Source organism: Dromiciops gliroides, chromosome 3 (genome assembly GCF_019393635.1).
Source record: "Dromiciops gliroides isolate mDroGli1 chromosome 3, mDroGli1.pri, whole genome shotgun sequence".
Classification (NCBI taxonomy): Eukaryota; Metazoa; Chordata; class Mammalia; order Microbiotheria; family Microbiotheriidae; genus Dromiciops; species Dromiciops gliroides.
Genome location: NC_057863.1, coordinates 377,202,159 through 377,222,756, shown reverse-complemented (window position 1 = coordinate 377,222,756; position 20,598 = coordinate 377,202,159). Strand labels below are relative to the sequence as shown.

The following is a 20,598-nucleotide window of genomic DNA, read 5'->3' as shown; positions in this document are numbered from 1 at the left end:
ATGTGCACATGGATACACTGGGAGGTGTACACAGGTGGTCCACTGCACTGAAGCAGCAACCCTGCTAACCCCCTGGGTGTCAGAATCGTCTTTCTAAAGGACTGTTCACCTCCTAGTGTGAGGAAGGGGCTAGATAAGTGCCCTAAAAATTGTCTGCTTCACCTAACCTAACCCTGGCCTGCTTATTGCAACAGGAGGGGATCGTACCCTACATTCAAAACACTAAAGTCCAAATGTGAACATAAATATGACTATTGTGAAAGAAATGAAAGGAGGAAGCACCATGGTGGCACAGTGGATAAAAGCACCGACCCTGGATTCAGGAGGTCCTGAGTTCAAATCTGGCCTCAGACACTTGACACTTATTAGCTGTGTGACCCTGGGCAAGTCACTTAACCCTCCCTCACTGCCCCGCAAAAACAACCAAAAAAACTCCCTGCCCTTTCCCTACCTTTCCAGTCTTCTTAAACCTTATACGCCATTCTACATACTCTTCCATCCAGTGATACTGAGCTCCTCCATCTTCCAGCTCCATACCTTTTCCCTGACTGATTCCCTCCCCATGCATGGAACACTCTCCCTTCTCATCTCTCCTTCTTGGCTTCCTTCGAGCCCCAACTAAAATCTCATCTTCTACAGGAAGCTTTTCCTAATCTCTCATAATTTTAGTGCCTTCACTTTTGACCCCTGTCTCAACACCATAACCAACCATAACTGCAGAAGATCCTATGATGAAGCAAGACACCCACAGGTCTGACCAAGAGATGATAGAACTCAGGGTGCAGACTTTGAGAAATCTGTTTTTGGACACGGTCAATGTGGGAATATGTTTTGAATACTTGATACAAGGGTATTTTTTCTTCCTTAGCAATGAGAAAGAGGAAAAAAGCTTACTAATTGAAAGAAACAAAATTCAACTTAAAAGAATCCAGTTGCCTACACTCTATAAGAAACCGGACGATAACTTCAGTGAAAGGACTAATAGACACCAGACTAGGCACATATACTCTAAATATGTGCTTTCTTCTAAGTACTCAACAAATTCATTCTAGGAAGGGAACAAGCAACTGTGCTAAGTGTGAAGTTGTGCTAAGAAAAAAAAATACTCCTTGGGGTTAAGAATAAACAAATGTCTTTGGTTAAAAAAAAATAATAATTCAAGACAAAAAGTTCTTCAATTAACTCACGCATAGCCAGTCAAACCTAAAACCAGAGAAATTTCAATTTTCAAATTAATTTTATTCCAAATCAAACTATGCCACTCAATGTCATATTCCATTGATACTTTCAAATAGCCTGATAAATCATCATAATGGAATTTCCCCCCCAGTCCACAAAGATACATAACTGGCTTTGGATCGGAGGACCTGGGTTCAAATTTTCGTTCTGTCACTTTCAACTCTGCCTCAGCATCTAATCAATGAGAGGGCTGGACTAGATTCTTTAAGGTCCTTTCCAGTTCCAAACCTATGATCCATGTTCAATTTCCTTGATTAGATATTTGGGGAAAAAAATAATATTTTATATGATTAAAAGCACACCCATAAAGAAGATCCAACAGTTTTATAAGCTTTTGGCTTAGTTCAAGGATACTGCAGAAGAGAAAGCAAGAGGAGACGGGGGCAGGGTGGGAAAGAACACAAGGAAAGCTAGAAGATTTAATCATATCCTTAAATATGAAGAGGTCTTTTTTGAGTGAGTAACCTGCTGATCTCCACTTGAATTGAGGATAAGAAAAACAGGAAAATACAGCATTAGGAATTTTGAACTGTCAAAGGTGCAAGGAACCTAATGAGTTTTTGTTTGTTTGTTTGTTTTTTGTGAGGCAATTGGGGCTAAGTGACTTGCCCAGGGTCACACAGCCAGCAAGTATCAAGTGTCTGATGCCGGATCTGAACTCAAGTACTCCTGACTCCAGGGCCGGTGCTCCATCCACTGCACCACCTAGCTGCCCAGAACCTAATGAGTTTTACCAAGAGGGCACAAAATCTCCATAACAAAATTTTTTAAAGGGAAAAAAAGAAAGACAAATGTTAAATGAGTTATGAATTTATATAGTGTTTTAGGGTTTGCAAAGTGCTTTACAAATATTAACTCATTTGATTCTCACAACATCCCTGTGAGGTTAAGTACTATTATTATCATCCCTACTTTAGAGATGAAACTAAGGCAGATAGTGGTTAAGCGACTTGCCCCGGTAAGTGTCTGAGGAGGGGATTTGAACTCATCTTCCTGACTCCAGACCTAGTGTTCTGAACACTGTGTCACCTGGGTGCCTCCATGATCTATGATTGCTTTCCATTTAAAAAATGAGCACAATATTATTGCAATAAACAACTCAGTTTTAAGTCTAAATCATTTAACTCTTACCGTGTATTGTAGGGAAAAGGCTAGTACAGAGATTATGGTAAAGGTTTTTATCTTGACTCATTTCAAACACTTTCTCCCACTCCTTTACAGACATTTGGTTCTTAATGCTCTCAGCTGTTTGTTCCTCATCTCGGAGCTCTTTTCCACCAAACTTAAAAAAAAAAAAACAACAACCAAGTGTTAGTGAATGACAATCCAATATGATATGTGACAGGAGCATAAGGAAGAGGGGGAGAAGGAACATCACTTGCTTAGCCAAAAAAACAAAAATCCCTCAGTTGGAAAGTGAAAGCAGGAATCTGGAAGCTGTGAGCTCTATTTAATAAGCGTCTTTTATGTGTCACACAGTAGGTAAGGATACAGAGGGAAGAGAAATATTCCCTGACCTCAAGAAACTTAGACTCAATTGGGGAATACAACATGTATACACAAACACATACACTTATAAAACTGCACAGAGAATGCAAAGTGGATCGCAAGGATCACTGTGGACTTCTCGGTCACATTTAACTTTTAACTCCAACGATGGAGGACAAGATATTTTCTCCAATCCTCACCAACCTCTCAGATCTCTCCAAAATAGGAATTGTGTGCAAGAGAAAAAGCAATTTTGACTTTCTCCAGTCTAAGACACCAGGAACCCAATACAAGGTAAAAATCCAATGAATGAACAACAGAGAAGGCTAACAATGAGCTCACTCAGGACCTCCTTCCCTACTACCCACCGGGGCTGCAAGGGCAGACTCCATGGGCTTACAACAGAATTCAACTTTATACCCCAGACTACTACCAGTGCCTCAAAGTGCCAAACTCCAAATGGCAGAAATTTGCTAAGGATGCCATAGTGGTTTGTTGTTTGTTATAGCTTTCTGTGCCACAACAGAGTCGGAGAACTGGTAACTACTTGGGAGTACAACTACATAAAAATGAAAAGACCATCTAGAAGAAGAGAAGCAAAAAACCAAACCAAACCAAAACAAAAAAAAACACCCCAAAACCAAAAAAGCAATATGGTTAAAAGAAAATGATCTTCATACAAACAAAACATTCTTATCTTCAAGGCAAGATGCAGAAAAACAACTTAAGGATGATAAATCAGAAGAACAAAACCCCTGAATCTCATAATACAAGAAATAATAGCAAGAAAACTCTCTAGAACTTCTGATCACAGAAAACAAAATACCAATCAAAAAAATCCACAGGTCACCTCTAAAACTCCCAAGGCACAGTACTTAAAACTTAAAAGACTAGCAAGAATTTCTGAAAGTGACCAGTAGAAAAATTTGACTATTCTGCACCCACCAAAAATGGCAGGAAGGATTATGTTCTGAAGAGCAAAGGACATCAAGATAGAAGCCAATATGACGTGTCCCGCAAACTTAAGCCTAATCATTAATGAAAAACAATGGATGTTCAATACAAAATAAGTGTTCCTTTTTCAAACACCCCAGAAAGACACAGAAACCAAAGGTGACGACAACACCACCACTAAGGGATTTCTTTCTAAAAATCCATAAGGAGTCATGGGTGAAAGCAGAAATCAAAGGGAAGCAATGGGGGAGAAACAAGCCTGAAACATCACGGACTAACCCTTCTAAAACCCTGCCTATGTTTTTATGCAACTACGTTATAAAATGGGAGGGTACAAAAAAAAAATAAAACAGGAGAGGGGAGGAAGAAGATAAAGGGGAATAGATGATTTATACTAATCAAAGATAAACAATGAAAAGAAATCAGAGATATGCACATCAAAACAACTCAAAGGTATCGCATCATACCCGTGAGACTGGCCAGGTTGACAAAAAATGAAAATGACAAATGCTGGAGGGAAAATAGAAACATGAACGCATCAATTAATACAGTAGAATTGTAAACTGGTCCAGTCATTCTGGAAAGGGATTTGGAACCGTGACCAAAAAGCTACTAAATTGTGACCTTTTTGCCCAGTGATACTGCTACTAGGTCTGTAAGTCAAAGACAGCAAACAAAGGAGAAAAGGACTCATGTAAAAAATATTACTAGTGGCTTCCCTACTCAATAAACCCCAATGGCTCGCTATTAGCTTTCTGAGATTAAATACTATATCCTTCAATCAATCAGTAAGTATTTAATTAAGTACTTGCTACGTGCCAGGCACCACGTGAGGTGCTGGGGATATATGTAGAAAGAATGAAATGCCTACTCTCAATGAGCTTACATTGTAATGGGGGAAGACAAGTGTATTTATATGTATAAAGCTATCACACACATATTAAATGCGCCCTAATCAGGGATCAGGAAAGACTTCAGGCAAAAGAGGGTGTCAGATATTCTTTTAAGTATTTAATCCCTCTGGGTTTTGAGCTGGAAAGAGGCTCAAGAGGCTGTCCAGTCCACCTCTGTCCCCTTACCATTGAGAAATGAGGTCCAGAGGGATTAAGGAAAAAATCCCTTTGGCAGCAGTAGGTAGAATGGGCTAGAGCGGTGAGAAGAGGCATGGAGACCAGTTTGTAGGCAACTGTAATAATGTGAGCCAGAAACCACGAGGGTCTGAATTACAGCAATGTTGTGTTAGTGGAAAGAAGAGGCCAGGTGTTAGAGATGTTGTGAAGGTAGAAATGGACTCTAGACACATGGTGTGAGGCAAAATGAGAGGTGAAGGATAACATGAAGATCAGAAACCTAAGACACTAGAAGGATATTTGCCTTGGACGGAAATAGAAAAGTTTAGAAGAGGGAGGGTTTAGAGAATAATAGAATAAGGTTAGTTTTAGATGTATTGAGTTTAAGATGTTTTGGGGACATTGAATTTGACAAATCAAACAGGCCACTGCTGATCTGAATCTGAAAGGAAAAGACTAGGGATGAATTTGTGGATCTGGCATCTCATGCAAAAAACCATGACATCTCCATTTTCTATCACCATGCCCTCGCCCTGACTGTCCCCCATGCCTGGCATGCCCTCCTTCCTTCCCTGAGGACTCAGTTCAAACCCCACCTTCTGCAGGCAGCCTTTCTGAAATCACCCCCATCTATTCTCTATCCTATATGTAATTACAGGTTTACATGCTGATTCCCCTATTAGAATAAGCACTCTTAAGGGGAGCTAGGTGGCACAGAGGAGAAAGCACCTACCCTGGATTCAGGAGGACCTGAATTCAAATCAGACCTCAGACACTTGACACTTACTAGCTGTGTGACCCTGGGCAAATCACTTAACCCTCACTGACCCACCAAAAAAAGAAAAAAAAAAAGAAGCACTCTTGGAAGACAGGGACTGTTTCTACCTTTCTTTGTATTCCTCATTAATAGTAAACACTTAATAAATGCTTGCTAACTGATGTCATTACAATGTTTAAAGCAAAGTGATCTCGAGCATACAGCAAAAACCTGAAATCCATAGTTAACAATAGACATCTGAGGAGAATCATTATTACTACTGAGTCCTTCCCCTTACACAAAAGGGAAATAAGTATAGCTAGCCAACTAACCTCACATCTTCCACAGTCTTTCCTAACTAAAGAAAGCAAATTCTCATTAGTCCTGCCCAAACAGGCAATTCCTATGACATTCTTGCACAAAATGTAATTTCAGTTTGTGTCCTTTTTAAGGTTATCTCCGTCAGTGTCACTTCAGTTTATAAGCTTCTCCTGAAAAAGGTCTGCTTAAATAATTTTGACTAGTATCACAAAGAGATACATTTGAATTTGATAACTGGAAAGGAAAACTAAGGAACCAAACTATGTTAAATTTATACTTCAGAAACAGAGAAACTTTTAATAAAAACAAACCAAAATTCTCCTGAGGTTATAGAATGGGAAACAGGAAGATACTGTTTCAATATTAGACAATCAAGAAATTATCAATCAAGAAAAAATTCCTAAATAAACCCCACTTAAAGTTTAAGTCAAGGTTAAGTCAGCAAGCACTGTGTTAAGCACTGGGGATGCAAAGAATGACAGAAAACAAGCAAAAGCAAAAAACAAAACCTATATGAGCAAGACAAATAAAAAACAATTTAAAAAAAGCACCATACATAGGAAGGGTCATGGGTCTTAGATGCTTGTCCAAGAAACAATTCAAAACAATTCAAACAAACAAAAACCCCAAAACAACTCACCCTTGGATTAGTTGGTGCAACGTAGCAGGCCAGGAAGACCAGCTTATACGAGAGATCTCTTACACCGAGAGCCCGGAGCCCTCTGACACCTTCTGTCTCATATCCATCAACACCACTGACACGGGAATCTGTCTCTGCACGCACTCCTGAAAGAAGAAAAGTAACTGACCCTTAAGCTAGCTCTTAATACAACCAACCCTCAACAACCTGGACCTAGCCAAACCAATCAAAGAATGAGAGCCACACAGGTAAATGACATCCATCAATTTCCAAATCTCCTTTTGGCCAATAGTTTCAGCCTCTGTCCCCTAAAACACTGGGTGTTTAAGCATCATCCCCCTTTCCTACCAACTCTCTAATGAACAGCCAAGAGATAAAGCAGAAGAGGTAACTATATAACTTGCAAACTGGAAAACACAGAGCTAGATGCAAGCAATTAGACTGGATTGTGAGCATCTAGAGCATAAGGACTATCTTTTTTCTTTTTCTGTATTCTCATCCCTTAGAAGAGTGCCTGGCACACCGTCGGCACTTAATAAATGATTACTGACTGACTTTCAGACACAAGAGTGAGAAACATCCAGAGAAACCAGCATCCCATTCATGGGAATCACACACCTGGAGTGCTAAGCTTAGAGACATCTGGGACAACAATCAGAGTGCCCGTGAAGTCACATTTGTCGCCAGCCTGCGCCGATTCCACAGCTTCGGCTCTCAAGATGACCTCCAAGCTACGGGGGATGCTCCCCCTCGGGAGCTCTGCCTGTGTCTCCTGAATACGAACCTACGAGAGGACAAAACATGGCTTTGTGTTAACGTGAAATGAGGTAATGTTAAATTCCACTCTGCAGAAAAGTTTCTTCCTAACTGCCAGCACTTGGCCAGGCATGCTGCTGCACATTGTAATTCCTACAGATGGTGGAGGTTGAGGCTGAGGGATTGCTTGAGTTCAAGGGTCTTGGCCTGCAGTAGGTCTAAAGCTGATCATATGTCCAAACCAAGTTTGTATGGGGAGCCCCTGGGTGGAAGATGGGAAGGACCACCAGGCCTAAGGGTGGGTAAACTGGCTCAAGTTGGAAATGGAGCAGGTGAAAGCTTCCAGGTCAATCAGCAGTGGGGTCAAGCCCATGAGTGGCCAATTTATTTCTGGCCTGGGTGAGACGAGAAAAAATGTGTATTCTGTCAAATATAATGAATCAGTCCCAAGAAATGATCAGACTGAGCTGAGAAAAAATTATGGAAATGTGGGAAACTTGACTTCATAAGAATAAAAGCTCGGGCATTAAGAAACTGGAAAGGTACTTTAACAAGGCAAAAGGAAATTGGGACCCCTTTTACTAATAAAAGTTTAGGCACTGAGGAATCCAAGTTGATGACGACCTCTAAGGAACTAGTACAATTATGGAAAAAAAGAATGAGTTATGCTCTGATCGCACCACCGAATGGAATCAAAGGGGTGACATAAATACGAAGAAAAAAAAAAGTCGGTGAAAAATCAGATTTACTTGTTTTACTCCAAAGAACGGGAGACAGGAGCATGCCAAAAATGAAAACTCTTAGTCCAATCCTACAAGTTTCAACTCCTTTCCACTAATTATTGCCAGTAAACTATATGACTGTGTAAAACAAACTTATCTCAAAGGAACATTTGCTTTTAATCCTTTTACCCATATCCAACTCTTCATTATCCCTCTACTTATTTTCTACTTTGCGGAGTATCAATCTGCAGCTAAGTATTTAACTCTAGGTTGGTTTCATCTTTGCTAATAACTTGCATGCTTCTGGCCCACCTTCTACAACTACCAGACACTGTATGCTACTCCAGGAATAACAACTAGTTTTAATGCAGAACCAAAGAAAATCTATCAATCTATAATGTAGTCTAAATTCAAACAAATAAATGTCTGTTTCTGCTGGTTTGAGGTTGATTCAACCACTGTTCCCCTCTCTTAGCAGGAATTTTTCTTTAAGTGCCTATATCTAGCATTAACTTGATGCTGAGGTTCATCTGTGAAATACATTGGTGTAGCCCTGATGAAAGGGTTCTGGATTAGAAATCAGAAATCTGTTTCAAGCCTTGGATCCAACAAGAGCCAAGCCTGTGACCAGAGACAAGTACTTAACTTACCCTGAAAACTATTTCCTCAGTGGTAAAATGGGAATTGGTATTTGTATTTACTTCACAAGAATATGAAAAAAAAAAAAAAGCATTCTGTAAACCTTACATAATCTAGGTGAATTCATCATGATTAACAATAAAACAGTAAAAAAGCTTCTTGCATCACTAATAGATAGCTGGAAGCAAAGGGAAATTAACCAGAATTAAATACTCACTGCTTATCAAAACAAAATTTGGAGTATTGGCCAGGATTAACTAGAATAGCAGATCATAACTCCTTTATAGAAAAGATTAATACCTGCCATAATACTTTTCTAAGCTTTTATGTCTAACCATTCATAAGAAATAAGATTTAGCATTCTCATGAACTAATAATTATACCAGGTCCTAAATCTCATGAATTACCTGATATATAAGCTTAGAAAATTATCATAATAGCTATCATTCCTTTCTTTCTTTTTTTTTTTGGTGGGGAAATGAGAGTTAAGTGATTTGCCCAGGGTCACTCAGCTAGGTCAAGTGTCTGAGGCCAGACTTGAAGTCAGGTCCTTCTGAATCCAGGGCCAGTGCTTTATCCACTGCGCCACCTAGCTGTCCCAAGCTATCATTCTTTTCAACAAAGAAATGGTATTATGGTCTGCCATTCTTAATTAATCCTAACCAATACTTTAATATGTTAAGTATTTTTAAAAATTAAAAAAACAAACAACCCTGAGGTTTAACAAAGAACCCCATGACAATCCAAATAATTCTAGCTTAAATCACTGGACAGAAAAATGGCCTGGGGTTGTCTGTCTTTTGTTTTTGATATCATGGGTGATAGATAGCTTGCCTTGTGAAAGAACTGGACTTAAGTGAGGGTGAGTCACACAAAGTGTGGGCCTCACTCTATCTTCCAGAATCACAGAAGTCCAGTGGCAAGACAAAAAACAGGTCAACTAGCTCATAATACAGTGAATGAAGGGGCAGCTAGGTGGCGCAGTGGATAGAGCACCGGCCCTGGATTCAGGAGTACCAGAGTTCAAATCTGGCCTCAGACACTTAACACTTACTAGCTGTGTGACCCTGGGCAAGTCACTTCACCCCAACTGCCTTACTAAAAAAACCCAAAAAACAAAACCAAAACCAAAAATAATACAGTGGAAGACCATGGCATCTTCAATGTCCAATCAGGCTCGAAGTCTCCACAACACCTGCTTCAGGGCCATTGGAACAGATTGTTCTCATCTGCCCATTCCACTAGGTGAAGTCTTCACGTGCTTGGGGTTGGAATCTCCTTAGGTCATTAAAGGGTTTCAAGTCTGTCAGCTATCCTCAACCTAGGTTAGCCTGTCTGCACACGCTACAGCTACTTGGAAACACAAGTGAGAGTTGGCTAACAGGTGGACACCAAAGGTAGGTGAGCAGCCCTGAGGTACAAGACCTCCCTGAAGACTCCATACACCCGTAACAGTTTGAAGTAGTGAGTAGAGGATAACCTCGGAGTTAGAAGACCCGGAATCAAGTTCTACCTGTATGACCTCAGGCAAATCAGGGAACTTCTCAGTGGCTCAGGACAATTCTCTTAGCCTATAAATCAAAAAGGAGTGACCGGGGAGGTAGTTTTTATAATGAAATTCCCCCACACCAATAAAATCACAGGTCTACACCTAAAAAAAAAAAAAAAAAAAAAAAAGACTAACCCAGCATTTGTCAAACTTGCAAACGGTTACTTGATGGGGAAAATGAACTTAACAAATAAACCTCGGACTCAAAATTTTAGATGTCTAGGAGTTACTGACACCCAATAGAACTAACCAAAAATAATACCTTTTGAAAGTCAACGAATCTTGATTTGTTCGTATCCAGCAGGAACCTTCTCCTGTTGGCACAGACTGGATTTCGGCAGATGTTCGGCTGTGTGTATTTAAACTGCTGCTCCACATCCTTGATCACTGTCTGACAGTCTAGGCAGAAGAATGTGCCGCTTACAAGCTCTGGGTGCACTGGGTGGGTTCGGACTACCTGCCCGCTGATACGTGTGAGTGAACCAATTCTGGATGAAGTCAGCTCCCGAATTCTATAAGAATAAATGTTTCACCAGCAGTTACTCGTTGCCCAAACAGAATTTCTCTACTAAGCTCACAAAAACAGAAGTTATTCCACATTAATGCTACTTTTTCTAGTTCATTATTCCCTCTACCATCATCCCCTAAATCACAGACTACTGTGAATCATCCTTCACTTCAATGCCAAAGGGAAGCAAAGTAGACAATTTTATTATCTGTGATACAGAATAAATTACTTTGGAAACTTTTCCAGGTTGGAAGTACAATATCCACTTGAGAGAAGAGAGTGTTTCATTCTTTACATTTGTTCATTCCCCCGATACCCCAGTACCTAGTCCATGAAACATAGTAGGCTCTTAATAAATGTCTGATGGTTGGCTGATTCTATAGGTACAGCTCAATTCCCACCCACTCAACATAAGCCTCATATTCCTTTGCAAAATTAAACTATTTCAAAGTCTTGTCCATTGTTAGCTGTGTTAACTGAGATAAATCTTGGCACTGACTACTAAGGTTACCTTCATTCTTTTCACCTCCTCTCACTTGGCTTCTCAGCATCATGTCTTTTTCAAATTCCAGAACAGGTTTCCCTAGAATCTGTTTTCTCAAGCATGTAAAATAAAAATTTGCTTTCTCTTGAATTTACATCTTACCCTTTAAGAAATAGCTTTTCTCCACAGCTCTAAGAAGAACAATTTTAAGACTCAAGTTACATAACAGACAAAATGAAGACATGATTTTTCTGCTAGTGTCCAGCACTAATCCTGTTATGAACATTTATATACTCTGCTACTAACCTGGACAGTGACTGTGCAAAATGCTCTAGGCTGTACTGTCTTATTAGCAACTAAGAAGTTGTTGTTTTATGGTTTTCTTTTATTACAAAGAAAAAGTAAATCAACTTAGAACAATTTTTCTTGGGTTTTACAATGAGATATTTAAAAAAAGCGTTCCAGAATTCAAAGGTATAAAAGAGTAATGGACAAGTAATCCTCATTTCAGGGTTGATAGGAGGTTGGAATTACCTTTGTAAAAAGATAAATAATGAAATAACTTGCAAAAGCCAAGGACTAGTACTAAGTATATTTTGTGTCCGTGTGACTTTTTTAAAAATGACATATTTACAGAGTCTTGGCCTTCTACATGACCTCTCCTTGCCTTCATAAAAGTATTTTACACTTTGAAGCTAAGGGGAGGAAGTGACATTCACTTGCTTATTTGTTTATGGCTCAGTTCCTTTGGTAAAACAACAAATCACTGAACATGTCTCTATAATGATGTGGTTCTGTTAGAGGAAGGAAGGAAAGGGAAAGGAGGAGGAAGAAAATTAACCACTGTCTACTTTGAGTAAATGCATGTGGCAAAAACTATACAATGAAGGAAGAATTTTATGAAAATTGCAAACACAGCCTGTACTATATCTGTGATACTATCTTCTTAAAGGGCCAGAATTCAGAAATAAAATTCAGAAAAGAGCTTTGAGGTATTCAAATAGATGTAACACTTTATATAAAAGATAAAAGTTTGGGTTTCCTTTATAAGCTTCAGGAATGGTTCACAAATATCATTTAGCAAAAATAACTGTTGCAGTTTTATGTATTGTACATTAAAACCATAAATACTCTTCTATAGTATCATTACAAAAGAATACTACATATTACTGTAAGAAAAAATCCATAATGCGTTGTTACTGCTTAAATATTTAGTAAATTAATATCTAATTTTTTAAAAGACCTGTCTGTGTAGACACTAAAAGTATTGCACAAAATATGAATTGAAGAGGTCCTTTATTAGCGATTTAAGTAGCTTTTTATATATGTAATATAATATCTACTTTGTAAATTGCTCTAGCTCATATTTTCCCATCTTTCTTATTTGTTTTTATCATAAAAGTATTTTATTATTTTCCACCTACATGTAAAGATAGTTTTCAACATTTTTTCATCCATTTTTCTTATATGTAAGAGTGCCTGTCTTTTTCCAATAATTACATGTATACATTCTTCATTTTGTAATTGTTATTTAGAGCGCTATGTATGCCAGTTATATGGCAGTCACATACAGCTGCCCCCATTCTGATGGGTGTGTAGGAGGAAGAACTGCTTGCTTCCTTAAGAGGTAAGAGTTTATTGCATCTGAAATGATTGTTAAAACTAAAACGAGTTAATTGAATTTATTTTATAGTCTCAATTGTAATAAAATTTAATTGACTTTGCTTCTGTGTAAATTGTTAAAAGCCAAAATAATATACAATAATAATATTGAGATGAAGGGGAAGGAAGGAACAAGAAAAATATGTCTTAGCTTCTTACTTATGTCTAGTAGGGAGGTCTTGAAACGCAACATAAAAATCTTTGGCAAGTGGAATTTCTTTACGATCCTTGACGAAGTTTTTCAATGCCCGGCACAAGTAGGGATAAACTCTGAAACACAGAAAACCAGAGCATAAACTATGTACATGTAAATTTCTCTTTCATGCTTGTCAGAAGAATAAACCAAAGTTTTCATCCTGTGAACAATCTTGGGCAACTTAGCAACTGACCAGAAAACATCCCTCCAGACTGGGGACCTTTAATCCTTTTTGTGTCAGGAAGCCCTGGAGCAGCCTGGTCAAGCCTAAGGACCCCTTTTGAGAACAATGTTTTTAAATGAATAAAATAAATAGGATTCAAAAGGAAACCAATTCTATTAAAATAAAGTAATCAAAATATTAAAGGAAACAAGTTCATAGATACCAGGTTAAGAACCACTCGTCTAAACAAAATCAGTGATCAAGCCCTCCAACCAAACGTGGCTTTCATAATGCTTTTGTTATTACCACTATTCTTACTACGAAGCCATTAAGAATTACATTTATAGGGGCAGCTAGGTGGCCCAGTGGATGGAGCACTGGCCCTGGAGTCAGGAGGGCCTGAGTTCAAATCCGGCCTCAGACACTTAACACTTACTAGCTGTGTGACCCTGGGCAAGTCACTCAACCCCAATTGCCTCACTAAAAAAAAAAAAATTAAAAACAAGAATTACATTTATAGTCGGAGAAGCTATGGAAAAATTGGAACACTAATGCATTGTTGGTGGAGCTGTGAACTGATCCAACCATTCTGGAGAACAATTTGGAATTATGCCCAAAGGGCTATAAATAAAGCTGTGCATACCCTTTGACCCAGAAATACCACTTTTGGGTCTTTTCCCCAAAAAGATCATAAAAAAGGGAAAAGGACCCACATGTACAAAAATATTTATAGCTGCTCTTTTTGTGGTGGCAAGGAATTGGAAATTGAGGGGATGCCCATCAGTTGGGGAATGGCTGAACAAGTTGTGGTATATGAATATAATGGAATTCTATTGTGCTGTAAGAAACGATGAGCAGGAGTAGTTCAGAGAAACCTGGAAGGACTTGCATGAACTGATGATGAGTAAGATGAGCAGAACCAGAACATTGTACACAGTATCATCAACATTATGTGTTGATCAACTGTGATAGACTAGATTCTTCTCACCAATACAACAGTACAATAAAGTTCCAAAGGACTCATGATGGAAAAGGCTCTCCAAATCCAGAAAAAAAAAACCTGTGGAATATGGATGCAGATGGAACCATACTATTTCTTTTGTTTTTGGTGCTGTTTTTCTTTTTTGAGGTTTTTTCTTTTTGCTTGGATTCTTCTAACATGACTAATGCATAAATATGTTTAATGTTATATATATATGTATATACATACATATATATATATATATATATATATATATATATATATATATATATATATATATATGTATAAAACCTATATCAGGTTACCTGCTGTCTAGGGGAGGGGGGGGAGAAAAATTTGAAATTGGAAATCTTTATAAAAACAAATGTTGAAAACTATCTCTACATGTAACTGGAAATAATAAAATACTTTTATTTCAAAAAGAATTACATTTATATGTCAATATAAAGTATGAAAAGCACTTTATAGGCACTATCACAAAAATATTAAGTTGGCTTCAGTAAGAACAGGCTAACATCCCATGTTTTTTGGACAGGATTACTAAGCTGCTAAATCAGAGGAATTCTCAAGACACAATTTACCTAGGTTTTAGCAGAACATTTGATCAAGTATTTCACCTTATTAAGTTTTCCTTTCTTTTGGTATCTTAGTGCATTTGTTTTTTCATTTCTCTTATTCTTAGCAATTTGGAGTGTTCTTTTAAATGGTTGTTAAAAGTTCACAATTCACTAATCTATTGGGGAAAGGCTTTTGGTCTTATATGTTAGCTGCCTACACATTTTGGATATCAGACCCTTATCAGAGATTAAGTCATGATATAAGGATTTATCTCAAGCTATTCTAGTGGGAAAAATGGAGAGAGCCAAGTTAGTCACCAGTCACCAGCTAGTAGATTTAGATGGCTCCAGACCCAAAAAGTAGTTATGAATGGATCAAATGTCAACTTAGAATGTCTCCAGTGGAATGTCCTAAGTTTCTTTGCTTAGTCCAGTGTTGGGCTTTTTATTTTCCTCCTGAGTGTCGTGGGATAAGGCACTATTATCAAATTTACTATGACACAAATTAGGGAAGGATGAATAACAGGGTGCCCATCACTGTCAAAAAAGATATTAATAGACTAAAACGTTGAGATAAAACTATGAAGTAAAATTTAATAAGAATATATCTAAAGTCTTATACTTGACTTAAAAAAAAAAATCAATTTCACAAATACAAGATGGGGAAAACCAGACAGCACTTTGTATGAAAAGAAGCGTTTTAGCAGAATGAATGCAAGCTCAAGTAATTCAATGATGTGATACAGCAGCCAAAAACAAACAAAAACTATTCTGCCCTTGGGTAGTGTTAAGAGAGAAATAGTTTCCAGGAATAAAGAGGTGATGGTGACCATACTTTTCTCTGCTCAGAATACTCCTCATATTGAGTTCAGATCTGGGCACCAAAGTTTAGGAAGGATGTTGATAACCAAAACGGTGAAGGGCCTCAAGTTGATGCTACACGAGGAACAGCTGAAGGACCTGGAGATGTTCTGCCTACAAATATTCTTCTCTTCAGAGAAGACTAGGAAGAGGAAGGTGAAGAGGGTCCTCAGGTACCTGAAAGGGCTGTGATGTGAAAGAATTGATCAGGCTTTCCCTTGGAGTGAAGAACTAAAAGCAACCCGTAGAAGCTGCAAAAAGGCATATCTAGGCTGGATATCAGGAAAAACCTCCTGACAGAGCTCTCTACAAATGGAGTGGACTGGCTTGGGAGGCTGTTAGTTCTCCCTCATGGTATCTTTTAAGTAGAAGCTAGCTAGATGACCACTTTTCGGGTATGCTGTACTGGAAGTCTTTTTTCAAACATGGTCAGACAAGATGATGAAATTCTTTCCAAAAGTGAAATTCTTCCATCTCATTTGAACCTCACAACAGCCCCATAAGTTACACACTACAGACATTATTTTCATTTTACGGATGAGGTTACAAGACTTGCACATGGTCACTACTTTTAAGTGTCTGATTGAAACTCAGGTCTTCCTGATTCCATATTCTATATTCTATCAGCTATAGTACACTTGCCTTTAATCCTTTTATACTAGTTTAAAATGTACATTTTGCACCCATGATCCCGACGGTGCAACTGGGAGCCCTGACTAAGGCAACTCAGGTGGATGTGAGCCTGGCAAAGTAAATCAGTCAGGTGATGCTAAAAGATGTCATAGGCAGGGCTTCTTAACCACGGTGTGCCATGGACCCAGACCCCCTCTGACACTCCAGTGAAGCCTATAGACCCCTTCTCAGAATGTTTTTAAATGCATTAAATACACAGAATTATAAATGAAACCAATTACATAATGAAATATAGTTCTTAAAATATTAAGAAAATAAATTCATGGACCCTAGGTTAGGACCATTTAGCTAGCATTTTAATACTTTCAAGTTTTGGAAATTATATGAGATAGTAATTGTAGAGTATAGTGCCTGGCACATAGTAGGTACTTTGTATATGTTAGCTAATATTAGTCTGTACTAGCTTCCTCACAACTCTGTGAGGTAGGTGCTAGTATTATCCCCATTTTACAAATAAAGAAACTGAAGCTTAGAGGTTAATGAACTGCTCAGGACTACAAGGATCTGAGGCAGGATTTGAACTAAGGTCTTCCTAACTCCAAGTCCAACATTATCTACTGTGCCTCCCCAGCTGCCTAGGTGTACAGGCCACTTTCTCATTACCAACACAATAGGAGGGGACTTCACCCCATCTCCTTCCTTTTTTGCCTTCTTTTCTCCTTCAAGGTTGTCCTGGACATTCTTTTTTTTTTTTTTAAAGTGAGGCAATTGGGGTTAAGTGACTTGCCCAGGGTCACACAGCTAGTAAGTGTTAAGTGTCTGAGGTCAGATTTGAACTCAGGTACTCCTGACTCCAGGGCTGGTGCTCTAGCCACTGGGCTACCTTGCTGCCCCTGGGCTACCTTGCTGCCCCTGGACATTCATTTTTAAACTGATTTATTCTGTAGGCAGGTGGGATATCCTGAGGACTACCTAGAATACACATACACTATCCCATATCCAATTCTTGTCCTGAGGACTTTTTTTGAAGGGACAAAGCACATACATTACTGTTCAATACCTGAAAATCAAACAAACTCTCTTATCTAAAACTTGAACGCCTATAAATAAGACAGGAACTTGGGTAGACCACAGAGTGATTTTGAGGCCTGAGAAAACCTAGCCCCAAGGCTGTGAGATGCTTGTTTAAAAGTGCTGTACTCTTAGAGGCTGCCTACTTTTTAGTGGTTCATGAGATGTGTCTATCTCCAGTGACAAACGTCTACCTAGCAGAACACCTTCTAACCAAGACTTCTCTGTAAAATAAAGGACCCGGGCTGACTTCAAAGTTCCTCATCTGGCTCCTACACTCTACAGGTCTATGAGTCTAAGAGACTAGCTGGTTTTTCGGTTTCTGTCCTCAAACTCAGTGGGTTTTTAATAAGAAATCACACCTGTAGAACTCCTCTTGAATAGTGGTGGAAAGTTGCTGATTAAATTCCTCCAGATCCAAAAAACTCACAACCAATGTGTTTCTCTCAGGACGAATCAGCTCTTCTGCTAGCTGCAAGTATTTTACTTCTCCATCACTACTCTGGAATCTGTAAGAAAAATCAAGATCAGATCAAATTAAAAAGGTGGGCATAAAGCACTATTAATAATAACATAAATACTTTACACACGTGTGTGTTGTGCCCCCAAACCTAGAAAATGCCTTCCTCACAGGTCTTGGAAATTAAGTAGAGTATTATTATTATTCCCATTTTTACAGATTAAGAGTTGAAGCTCACAAGTCAAATGACAAATGGCTAGGAGAGGGGGAAAATGTCAGTACCAGACATTATAATACAAAGATGTAGAATTTCTTCTTAAAGTCAGGAAAAAAACAACCCATTAACCCAAATTTTCCAATGGGGAGTACTTAACCTGATTGACACAAATGTAATGGATATTCAAAATCCGATCCTAGAACCAAGGTAAAAATAAGCACACTAACAAGATCATCCTTGAGATTTTCAGTAGGGAAGGGAAATGGGAGATTCATAATATGCCCTACAAAAAGATGAATAAACATTCTGCCAGTTTCCTAAGACAAAGCAGAAAGATTACAAGAATTTATGGTTTAAAAAAATTATGTACTTTTCCCTGTTCTACAAAATATACTTGATTGAAAAATTGGGGGAATGATCATTTATACTTAACATTAAGGTTTTGTTGACCCAATAGCAACTCACATTTGTGGGTGTTTCATAGTTCATAAATGGTATTCATAGGTTTAAAAGTACCATTTCCATTTTACAAAGAATTCCAAAGAGGTTAATGGGGCACACCTGTCTTACAGATAGAAAATGGCAGAACTGGGACACAAGCCCAAGCCTTCCACCTTCAAGAGGAGGGCTCTTTCCTGCACAGCTAGCTGTCTCTTTGTAAGATTGTTCTTATGGATGAAATAGACAATCTCCAAGCTTAAGGTTAAACAGCGTCAGGGACAAAAACCAGATCCATCTCTTACTGTAACTTTCAAAAAAACCATCCTACTAAAGCAGAGGTAAAATGTTCAAGTATAAGGGGCTCAACTCTACAGTATAACCAGATCAGAAGCTACCACCTCCACCAGGAGCCATGTAACATTGAACAGCCAACCAAAGCCTTGAACACTAAGTTAGGGGAACCATTGGGTTGAATTTGATGGAAATGGTCTGCTGGAAAGAGCGCCTGATTTGTATTTAAAGGTCCTGGGTTTAAATCCCAGCTCTGCAGTTTACAATCTATGTGACCAAGTACTGTCAAGAGTGGGATACAAAGACAGACAAAAAACTGGAATACTGCCCTAAAGGATCCTCCTCCTCATATTTAATTGTAATAATAGCCTTTATACAGCACTTTACTGTTTGCAAAACGCTTCGCAAATATTATCTCACTCCTTACAACCACCAGGGGAGGTGGGTCCTATTATTATCCCCACTAGACAGATGAGTATACTCTGGCAGACAGAAGTGACTTGCCCAGGGTCACACCACTAGGGAAGACTGGGACTCTGGTTTTCCTGACTCCAGGTGCCACTGCACCGCCTAGCTGCCACATTCTAAGAGGAAAGACAACGTGCAAAAAACCAAAACAAAAAGCCCCGCAAACCTATTCTGGAGCGGGCCTTCCCACCCCGCCAACCCCTCCCTCCCGACATCCGGCTCTTATAACTATGCCTGCAACAGGCAAAGCGGCTGCTGCTCAGGCCCCGCCAATGCCCCCGGCCTCACGCTAGAAAAGGCTTATAGAGCTGAGCCCAAGAGACCCACGAGGGACCCAGGTAGCTTTGGATGCAGGTTTGGGGGGGGAGGGGGTCAGAGAAATGGGGCGGGAGCAAGGATACCCCCAGGCTCTGGAGTCTCCACTCCCCGGGAGGAAGTGCTTCACCTAAAAGCGCTTTACAACCACTCCCGGAGAAGTGTAACGGAGTAAGTAGGGAAGGGGAGAAGGGGGATGGGATCGACTCCGGGGAGTGGGGGGAGGAGCACCTTGGCCTAGGGCAGTGGGGTGGGGGAAGAGCACCCAGGCCCCCGGGGCAGTCAGGGTGGGCAGGATCACGATCCCCGGCGCACAAGCCAAGGGGCGGTGGAAGGCCTAGGACTGAGGGGCGGAGAAAAAAGGGGCGGCTGTGCCGAGGAAGCCCCCTCCCCCATACCCTCGCCTCTCCCCTCCCCCTCCTCCGGGCCCCCCACTCACTCTTCCAGGAAATCCAGGAACAGCTTCTGGCACTTTTCCGCCACCTCATCGCGGACTTCCACGTGCGGGGTCCCTGCCCCCGTCTCCGCCGCCGCCACTAGGTCCATGGCCACTAGCGTCCAGCCCCCGGGAAGTCTGGACCGGCGGTGCTCAAGCCTCCCCAAACCCACCACGCGCAACTTCCCCGGGCCCGGGAGAGAAAAGGCGTCTTCCCCGCCGTCTCTCCCGAAAAGATTGCAGGAACCAATCGCGGGCCCGCAGTCCGGGGTTTTCGCGCCAAACCTAGCCAATGAGAAGTTGTCTCCTCCAGAGCCCCGCCCATCGAGGGAGGCTTTTCGCGCCAAATGCTTGCGTGCCGGAACTCTTTTCTCAAAACTTGCTCTGAGTGCACCCGCCCACTTTGGGGGCCTTTAAGTATGGAGTATTGCTTATGCTTACTGATCGATCCTAAGTCTAAACCCGGAAGGCCATCTAGGCCAACCCCCTCCTTTTACAGGTAAGAAACCGGAGGCCCAGCGAGGTTAAGAGACTTTCCCTTCCCAAGATTGCAGTCTCAGGTAGGATTTGAACACAGGCTCTCGGATTTGGGGGCCATTGCTCTTTACACTGCCAGATTTTCCCCTAACTTTTTTTTTTGGTGAGGCAATTGGGGTTAAGTGACTTGCCCAGGGTCACACAACTAGTAAGTGTCAAATGGCTGAGGCCGGATTTGAAC

General features: G+C 40.0%; 1 protein-coding gene across 1 annotated transcript in view; it reads right to left on the bottom strand.

The window, feature by feature from the left end:
* Window positions 1-20,092, bottom strand: part of MCM6 (minichromosome maintenance complex component 6) — a 40,400-nt gene extending 20,308 nt beyond the window's left edge. Inside the window, exons 1-7 of the mRNA XM_043995418.1 lie at window positions 19,884-20,092; window positions 17,615-17,761; window positions 12,949-13,059; window positions 10,398-10,647; window positions 7,088-7,253; window positions 6,470-6,615; window positions 2,371-2,521 (exon numbers count right to left, since the gene is read on the bottom strand). Of these exons, the coding sequence (XP_043851353.1) occupies window positions 2,371-2,521; window positions 6,470-6,615; window positions 7,088-7,253; window positions 10,398-10,647; window positions 12,949-13,059; window positions 17,615-17,761; window positions 19,884-19,990 (1,078 nt within the window). The 5' untranslated portion in view covers window positions 19,991-20,092. The remainder of the gene's footprint in view (window positions 1-2,370; window positions 2,522-6,469; window positions 6,616-7,087; window positions 7,254-10,397; window positions 10,648-12,948; window positions 13,060-17,614; window positions 17,762-19,883) is intronic.
* Window positions 20,093-20,598: the final 506 nt, after the last annotated feature.